This window comes from Miniopterus schreibersii (assembly GCF_964146895.1).
Source record: "Miniopterus schreibersii genome assembly, chromosome: 14".
Classification (NCBI taxonomy): Eukaryota; Metazoa; Chordata; class Mammalia; order Chiroptera; family Miniopteridae; genus Miniopterus; species Miniopterus schreibersii.
This window is the reverse complement of record NC_138114.1, coordinates 53,946,786-53,956,390: the sequence shown is the minus strand read 5'-3', so window position 1 is coordinate 53,956,390 and position 9,605 is coordinate 53,946,786. Positions and strand designations below refer to the sequence as shown.

The window sequence follows — 9,605 nt, the reverse complement described above, 5'->3', positions numbered from 1 at the left end:
CACGCGAGGCCCCTGTCGTCACTGGGGCCTGCGCGGGGGGGTGTTTGCTCGCGCTCTGCCGTCTGGACTCAGACGTGAGACAAAATATTCATGTGCCGGAGCTGCACAAACACGCAGGGGTCTCCCCACCCTGCCCACGTCGTCCTCTGGGCCACTCCGGGGCCTCGTGGAAATTCTCCCCCTCGTGTGGTTTCAGTGGCGGCGTCCCCTCCCGACATCAGACCGTCCCAGAGGCGGTGTCCTGCTGGAGTCCCCGCCTGGAGTGATGCTCCCCCCAACGTCCAGGAGGCACCTGCAAAGCTTCCTCCCCAGCTGCTGGCCTCCCATCAAGGCACAAACATATTTCGAGACTCCGATGCTGCTCGGTGGAGGCGTCTGGCCGAGGGTCGGCCCTTCTCCCACGGGCCTGCATATCCTCAGGCCTCAGCCACGGGTGGCCCGGCCTGCTGGCGGGTCGACCGCTTTGCCCAAGAGAAGTGCATTACCTTTAGCCTCTGAACAGAGATGTTCGGGGCGCCGATCACGCAGTTTAGAGATGCGTGGGAATTAGCCGCAGCGCGGGCTGCTGGTTGGCAGCGTAGACACAGGTGCGGGGGGACTTCAATGGGGCAGACACGCTAAAAATCAGCCACGTGAGCTAGCAGGCCTCACGCCTTTTGTGTCTCCAGAGAAAAGCTGGTTCCTGGGCCTCACGAGAAGACCAGCCTCAGAGGGACACAGCTCCACAGAGCTGCAGTTTCCTCTGCAAAGCAAGGATGGCGCCGGAGTTGGGGGCAGGGCCGAGAGCGAGCGCCCAGCGTCACCGGTGCCGGCCATTCTCAGCCCGATTCCATCTAGTTCATAGGACGTCCAGCTTAGGCGTCGGATCTGTGGGTCGTCCACTGTCCTCTGCCGAGGCACTTCATTAGTGTTTTACCTTTTGTACAAATGCACCTTCCTTTACGTTTCCTGGGTTAGGTTTTATAAATCTCTCTAAAAGTCAGAGCAGAGTCACATCTTTCCAAGGCTCCCGTTCCCCCCCCCCCCCCCCGGGTCAGTGCTGACCTTCACCTCGACCTCATCGCTCAGTGTCCTGCAGACCTTACTCGCGAGCCCCTCTGTGGGAGGAGGGCACGTCCCTTCTCCTTGACGAAGCCGAAGCAATCGGGTCTCACCCTCCTGACCGAAGCCTTGGCCAGGTCGTGGGGCCGACTTGGGTCAGTGACAGGTGGACAGGAATGGCTCCTGCCCCCTGGGCAGATGTCTCAGGAACCCCCACGTCCCCCTCCCTCTGCCACAGGCCAGCCCGGACTCCGGCAGAGGCTGCTGCAGAGCCCGGGGCCTGGAGGGCCACAGCTCAGCTGGAGTGGACGTGACCTGTGAGAAACGACCCTTCATGCTGCAGGTCCCTGGGACTACAGGGAGGTTCGTTACTGCAGCGTAACTTAGCCAGAAACAGCTGCTTACAAGGTCCAGCTGGGTGTTTGTGAATTTAATTTCCATCTAGTACACTGGCATCTCTCGGGTCCTATGGTTGCCGGTCTTATTTTATTCAGATGTTTAGAAACTCAGGGATGGATATTGAATTTTATCAAATGTCTTTTTAGCATTTCTGGTAACCATAATATGGCATATTTCCCGGCAATCTATCAATTCCGTGACTTGGATTATTAGATAAAAAAAAAAGTTTTTATTTATTTTAGAAAGAGAGGAAGGGAGGGGGAGAGAGAGAAGCGTCGATGCGAGAGAGAAACATTGATCGGTTGCCTCCCGCACCTGCCCCGACAGGGGATCGAGCCCGTAACCTGGGCATGTGCCCTGACCGGGAATGGAAGCAGCGACCTCTTGCTGTGCGGGAAGATGCCCAACCAAAGGGGCCACCCCAGCTGGGGCAGGAGTATTAGCTTTGCAAGTATTGAACCATCCTGAGGTCCTCCCGCTGGGAGAAAGTGGACTCCGGGTTCTGTCTGCTCACATGCTGTGTGTTTGCTTTTTAACTTTTTTCCTTAATGAGATTAGATGGTGGTTTATCTTGTGTTTTAATTTTCCCAAAGAAGCCGCTCATGGTTTTTATTACTTTTACTCTTTCCAATTAATTTATACTTTAAAAAATGTTATTTTTATTGATTTCAGAGAGAGAAAGGGAGAGGGAGAGAGAGAAACATCAGTGATGAGAGTCATTGACCGGCTGCCTCCTGCACACCCCCGACTGGGGATCGAGCCCGCAACCCGGGCCTGTGCCCTGACCGGGAATCGAACCCTGACCTCCTGGATCCTAGGCCGACGCTCAACTGCTGAGCCACGCTGGCCAGGCCAATTAATTTATACTTTTTATTTCTACAAATTCATTCCTTCTATTCCCCCCCAGGTTTGTTTTTTGTCTCTTTTGTAACTTTTTATGATGGACATTTAATTCCTTTTATCTTTCGTGTTTATTAACATGTGAACTGAGGGTTATGAGTTTCCCCCTCAGCCCTGGGTTACTCGTGTTCCCAGAGGGAGTTTCCTAAACGTTCCTGATGAAAAGCCTCCACTGGGTCCTTTTAACACACACATCTCTGGGCCGCACCTCAGACCCTCAGAGCCAAAACCTCCAGGGAAAGGACACGAGCCACGGATTTTAAGGAGCATCCCAGTGAGTCCTCACGATTCACGGGGTGTGAGAGGCAGCCAGAGGGCCTGCTGTTTCCAAGGTCCCACTCAGCATTTTCTAGGTAATCTGCGATTCATCTTCAACTTTCACGTTCCTGCAGCAGAGGATGTTTGCTGCTTTTAGTGCATTATAATCTTGAGACTTTGTAGTATTTGGAATTTCAGTTTACTTTGTGGCTTAATATACAAAACCATACATATATGTAATTTGAAAGAAGGTGTGGTGTTCTGTATGTTTGAAGTGCTCCACTCACTACACACCCATGTGAAGTACTTACTAACCGTGTCTGAGGTCCTCTGGGTACGTGTTTCTTGCATCGTCACGGGTGGGGGGTGGCGAGTGCACAAAGGCCTCGTTACTGTTCTGTGTATCTAGTTTTCTTTGTATTTGCTTCGGTTCTTTATGAAGTGAGATGCTATTTTTTTTTAATTGTAAATAGATTTCTAGTATGCTTAGATTTTTATTCTGGATAAGCCTTGTGTGAGTGTTTCTATCTCTGCCTGCTTGCCTTTTGAATTTGTCTCTTCTGTAAATGAGTTATAAAAGTTTGTTTTGGTAGAGTCTGCATTCATGTTGTTAAAAAAAAAAAGTATCAGGCTCCCCCTGGCCGGGGGTGTGTGGAAGAGGCATCTTCTGTCCTGTGCTGTCCTGTGGCCGGTTCACATGGTGGCAGCCGGCACCCCCAGCCCGTTCCTCGCTTACAAGCTGTTCCCCGGCTCCCTCAGGCGCCTGTAAACGAGCGGCTGAGAAGAGACGCGTTTTCCCCCTCGCCGCCCCCCCGTTTTGGTAACGCCCTCAGTGATGGATGAGACACCGCTTCCTGTTGACCTGTATACCATTTATTGGATATAATATTCTTAACAATGACTTTTTCTGTGGAAATAGCAGGTTGTGTTACCTGGAGGACCTCGGTACGAGAAATGTGTACAGAAGCAACGGACAGTAACAAAAAGGTGCGTGAAAACAGTCAGCAGACCAAAGCTGAATAAATGGACGAAGCACAATGAAGTTAATGTCCCGCTGGAGCAGCTCCAACTCCGCACCACGCCGAGCAGCCTGTCGCCAAGCTGTAAGGAGCGATGCCACGTTACGTGGCCCACGCCCACGCCCACACGGGCCTGCCCGCTTGCCTCCCACAGCGACCGCGTGGGGGGGCACCGGGGACCCCAGCTCTGCCTCTCCCGCCCTGCCTTGGGTGCTTGGCGGAGCTTGGTTTCTGATTTGATGAACTTCAATCACGGTCCCACTTAAGCTATAGCCCTCCTTCCGCTTCTCTGTAAAACTAAAAGGATCACACGACATTTGTTCTCTCGTCTGGATTTAAAATGTGCTGGGTTGAGGAGGAAACATTTGTTTTAAGGAGGGGGGACCCACAGGGAGGCCACAGGACACGTGGCTTTCTGTGGCCGCTGCCCCCTTCTGGTCAGAGAGTCTGTAGGCGGAGGTCACGGCGGGTCCGTGCCCGCGGGAGGGGCTCCGCTGGCTCCAAGGCGGCGGGGCGCTGACGGCAACGCCCTGCCGCAGCCCTGGAGGAGGCTGGGCTGTGGGGGTCCACCGGGGGGCCTGTGGCCGCCACCGTGGCCTGACGTGGCCAAGAGCACAGAGGGTGTCAGAGGCCGGAGAGGCAGCAGCAGTGCGTTTGGTCTGAGAAGGGAACTTGTGTCTGGTGACAAGCCGAGGCCAGCGGACGTGTCCGGTCCGCCTCGGCTGCCTGCATCCAGCTGAGTGGACGGCTTGCTCACGGGCCGCGGGGGGGCCGGCGGCCTCGGGCTGGCCTCCGGGCGGTGGGAAGGAGAAAGGACGGCGCCTGCCCCGTGCCCCACCCGCCAGCCAGAGCGGGCGAGAGCCACAGCCGGGCATCGGGCGGCCCGGGAGGCTTGGGGGGGCTGGTGGAATGTTTGTCTGGGTCACCTGTGTTTGGCTGGGTGGCTTTGATGGCAGGGAGACGGGGTCTCCCAAGTCAGCCCTGGGCTCCCTGCTCCCAGAACACCCCAGGGAGCCCTGCACAGCCAGTGTTCAGTGAAACAAACCTCAGGAGGAGGGACGGCAGGGGTGGGGGTGGGGAGGGGGAGCGGGACCTGCCCAGCAGCCCGGGGTGGCGCCCTGGCAGGTCTCAGGTCTCGTTGGCTCAGAGCGCTCAGTAAACACGGGGGAGAGGCGGCCGAGGGGCCTGGGCGCCCAGCACCGTGGAGCCCCAGGCTCCTGAGGACGGCCTGGCACAGACCAGAGCTGTTGGGGTGCTTCGCAGGGGCGCACGGGTGTGCTGTACCGATTGGCCTCAGCGCTCGGCCTGAGGACCCCTCGTGAGGTCAGGAGGCATAACCCCCCCGAGACCGGCCGGGGCGTCTCCGCCGGCGGCTGCGTCTGTTGCCGCTGTGGTTCCGGGGACGTCCTCCCGCCCGTGTGAGCGGCAGGACCTCGGGGAAGGGAGCCCGCGGGCGCGTTCGGACAGTGGAGAACGCTGCGCACTGTTTCAGTTGCTGCACATCCGAGTCCGTGTGTCGGGAAAACAAACTGTTACCAAAACACTTCAGGAGATAAACGTTTCGGCGGAATGCCTGGGAGCCTGGCCGCGGACTTGCCAGTAAAGGGGGGCGCGCAGGAAGGAAGGGGGCGCCCCTCAGGGCCGGCTTCGTGTCCAGCAGGCTCGTCGGCTCCGCGACGGCCCTGTACACGCGAATCGGCCCCGTACTCACGCCTATAAAACTGTATACATGAGAAACAGGCTGCCCCTGAAATATAAGTATTGATTTTTGTTTCCATCCCCTGCGAGGACATAAAAAGGGAGGAACAGCATCCCCACGGGACCCGGCTGCGGGTTCCTTTCCCGTGTCCCATTACAGTGGGGGTTGTTGCTAAACACGCGGCAGCCGCTAAATATTGGGCCTCGGAAGTGCTGCTCCTTTAACAGCACGTGTGCTGCACGGGGGGCACGGGTCCCTCTCATTTGGAGGCAACCGTGTGGCTCTCTAGAAGCGATGGGCGCTGCGGGGTAAGAGCGTCGCCCGCGGCAGCCGTTACAGGCTCCGGGGACACGGCGTAAGATACAGCATTAACCTCCGTCACTGCCACGCCCCCCGGCTCTCTGGGGTGGCACAGGAATGACAGCGAAGGACAGACACACGACGTTCCCAACCGCGCCCTCCCCGCGGGAGGAGGGCCTGGGCGCCCCCCGAGGACCTGGGCGCCCACCGACAACGCACCACGGACGTTCTGTAAACTTCTCACTGTGCTTTGGCCTTGACACCCTCCCCAGGCGTTAAGGGCAGTTCCATCACCCCCGCGCCCATCACGGTGACGTCCGCCTGGCCTGTCGTTTCTGGGACGTTAGCAACTGCATAACAGACAGACACGGGCCAGGAGGGCGGGGTGTGGGGGAGCTGGGGCCCCTTCCGTGCGTGCTGGCCACGTGCACGCGTGACCCGCGGTCGCGAGCCCTGTGTTGCCCAGATACGGGGGGAGCTAAGCGCAGCCTTGTTTCCTGAAGGCGAGCCAGGAACCCTGCTTGTCTTTCTGCTTCAAGGCACTGAAAACCCACTGCGATGACCCCAGATGAAGCCTTCGCCACGAAACTGAATTACGGAACCGCTGTCGGCCGCCCTCCGGTGGCCCCACCGTGAGACAGAGGCAAAGGGTCTTGTACCTCGGCTGCGTATTTTACACCGTTCAGGCCACCGGCACGGGCGTCCTCAGGATCTCCCCGGGAAAACGGCCCCCCGGCCAGACTTCTGCGGAGTCAGAGGTCGAAGGGACTGACGCCCAAGACTGCGCTCCATGACTATTTAGGACTAAGAACTTAACTTCCCTGTCACATTCTGCGATGCTCAACAGGTAGGTGGCAAGTGTTTAACAGACTCGGACTTTATGCTCAAGACATCCTTTAAAAATTCCTGCAGCCAAGCTGGGAAAATAGGATGCCCCCCGGAGAACTTTCTGGTAACCTGCGGTTCTTTGTCCAACAGATGCTGACAAGGACGGCAGACACCGCCAATACCAGCGGGCACAGCATCGCACGTGGTTGTAGGTTTTGCAAGTGGAGGGCTTCCGCCTAATTTTTAATAAGCAGGACCTTGCAATAAAGGGATGTTTTTATCCCCAGAACTGATTCACTAGATCTGGTTACTGCTTCACATGTGAGAGTAGTTACGGTCCCTCAGGAAGCCCCGTCCGTCCATCTGAACACAGAATTGTTGCGTCCAGTGGAGAAGACAAGGTGGGGCTTTGCTTAGCTCCAAACAGGACGAGGCAATAGGGCTGCAGAGCCTGGGCAGAGCTTCCCTGTAGAAACACCACCTGCCCAGCCCAAATAAGGTGCCAATGGCAGGCTCCAAAAGGGCAGCCAGGGAAAGACATTCTTGGTGTTTGTAGAAACAAGATGTTTGGCCTGCTCTCCAAATACGCTCATGGCCGGGGAGCTCAGGGTCAAGTCTCGGCCTGGCCCGGAGCTCTGATTTCTGTCCTGGTGGGGCCACGCCTTAAACTTCCTCCCTGAACCCCAGGCTCTCCCAAAGCTTCCTGACCACAAGCCAGATGCTTCCCTGCGATCCTGGAGCTTGAAGGTGCCGCCCCCAGGGGACCAGCCTTTCAGCCTTGACAGGGCCCAGGTCTCCCTGCAAGCCCAGCACAGCCTGGACCTGCAGCCCCTGGCCCTGGGCCGAGGTGACGGGGGCCAGAAACTCACTCGGGGTTCCAGCTGGGGTCTCTGGAGCCGTAACCACAGCCCTGACCAGCTGGGGAACTGCTCTCCAATAAAGGCCCGACCAGAAAGTCCACGTCCTGTCCAGAATCCCAGAAAGCATTATAGTTCAAGTTCACTAGACTATTAAAAGCACAGGAAGCCTTCCTCCCGCGGAAAACTCAGTGACGGTGAAAACGCCCATGACAGTGCGCCGCACCGTGCCGAGCGTCCCGCATAAATTAATAACTTACAAGTACCTGAGCAAGTACACACAGCACCAGAGCACAGCACCGACGGCAGGAGCCCCAAGTCCTCAAAATAACGGTGTTCTCGACATCAAAAGTCTAAGAGTTGGTACAAAAAACTAACTCCACCTGGAGCTGAAAGATAGTGCAAACTTGTGTCTTCACTGTTGAAAAGTGGCGGCTGGCTTCTCACTTAGCGTGGGCGGCATGGGCGGGTCTGGGCACGTGGAGTGGACGCTGGGGAGCTGGTCTGTATCGAGGAGAGAACAAAGTCGGAGTTAGAGGCCTGCAGAGTGGCATGGGCAGGTACCGACGTCTGCGGCTGGAGGCCTCACCCTGGGCTCTGATGTAAGTTCAGGGTCCAGTCCCAGCCCTTCCTTCTGGGGCCTGGGGACCCCTCTGGGTTTCGGCAGGGGCTTCCCAGCGCTTGGGGACTTCTGACCACTAGAGAGCCCTCTGCAAAGGAGAACCTCCCATCCACAAGGGGGCCCTAGAGGGGCATGACGTGAGCTGAATGTGTCATTCAACATTTTCCAGTAGCCATATAAAAAACAGTAAGAAAGAAATCAATGAAACTTTAATAATAAATTTCATTTAACACAATACAGCCAGAGCAGCAGTATCTCAACACAAGAGGTTATTGAGATAGCTGACATTTTCAGATACTTAGTCTTTAAAATCCAGAGTGGGCCGGCACTCTTACCAGCCAGGGTTACATGGAGCCTGCCAGGAGCGAGCCTGGTGTGTGGGATCCCGGAGAGTGAGGGTGCAGAGCATCCTCTCCTCCCAGGACAGCCCACCCCCACCAGCACTGTGTCAGGCACGGCAGAGGTGACGGTCACTGCTGGAGGCCTTCCCCTTGCTGTGTCCCTGCAAAGCAGTGCTTTTCCTTTTGAACGAGCAAAGCGACTCCCAGACCAGCACGCAAACCACAGTGGAATCGTTAGGATGCTCTGCGATTTTTCTGTGTTTACGCAGTCAGGAACCAGACCATGGTCCTGACCCTCTGACCGCCCCCTCTGAGATTTATTAGACAGCTCACTCTTCCCCAGGCCAAGCATTTCCCCCAAGCTGTAATGAAATCACTAACGGTGCCTCCCTCCTTCACAGATACTGACTTAGTGAGCCCGGGGCCTGGCTCTTCTGAGCTCATAAAGCAGGCTTCCTGCCGGGGGCATGCACGACAGAGGAGGGCTTACGGCGTCTGTGAGCTGGGGTGGGGGCGGAGGGCCTGCTTTGCGGTGTTTGCCTGTTTCCACGGGGCACAACCCCTGCTACGCACAGGACGTGCCTGAACACGGCAGCGCTGGGCAGGGGCCACCACCAGGCAGTGCTGCCCCACAAGAAACAACAGTGAAGTGTAGTAAAAAATGGGAGGGAGGCGTGTTGAGCATTTATTACACCTGTTTTTAAATATAATTTATATCATTGTAAGTATCTAAATTAAGTTTTCATGGTGGCTGGGTTTAACACCTAGCTCTCCAAATTCCTCGAAATCGAATACTCCCGGAACCCAGCGCGGCTGGTAACCTCGCTGCGTAAGTAAGCAAGCGTGCAGGACGGGCCGGCTCATCCTTGCTGGGACAGTGAGAGGTGACCACGGCTGCAGCCAGTCTCTAAGGCGAGTCCCTTTGTTCACTGTCCCGAGAAGCTCCCACCATGCCAGGGGTGGTCCTGCCTGCAGCTTCGTCAGCCGAGCTCCTCACAGTCCCCTGTTCCATCTGACCCCTCGCCTCTGGCTTCTCAGGACCCCAGGGGCCAGCAGAATCTACAGAAGACTGAGGTTTTTGGGAGGTGTGTGTCCAGCCTTCACAATGTAGCATCACTAGGTAGTTTTTCATCTTTGTCTCTCGGGGGGACATGGGCTGGCCCATCTTACCAGCTGCTGCTTTCTGGGGTGCACTGTCTAGTTCTCCTGGGCACACTGGGCCATCGCTAAGAGTGACACAGTCATGCCCATGATGATAAGCTCACGGTGGCCGCCTGGTGGTTTTTCTAGCTGTCCCCAGGTGTGGGGGTGCAGGGAGCCTGGCCTAGACAGCTGTCCCCC

General features: G+C 56.7%; 1 protein-coding gene across 5 annotated transcripts in view; it reads right to left on the bottom strand.

Annotated features, from left to right (window-relative positions):
* Positions 1–9,605, bottom strand: part of ADAM12 (ADAM metallopeptidase domain 12) — a 177,612-nt gene that overhangs the window by 4,151 nt on the left and 163,856 nt on the right. For 4 of the 5 annotated variants that reach the window (XM_081158285.1, XM_081158287.1, XM_081158286.1 and 1 more), the window contains one exon: positions 3,450–7,805. In XM_081158285.1, coding sequence (XP_081014411.1) covers positions 7,745–7,805 — 61 coding nt within the window. In that variant the 3' untranslated portion in view covers positions 3,450–7,744. Of the gene's footprint in view, positions 1–3,449; positions 7,806–9,605 lie in introns of those variants that run through there. The other variant, XR_014000260.1, reaches the window with a different exon arrangement.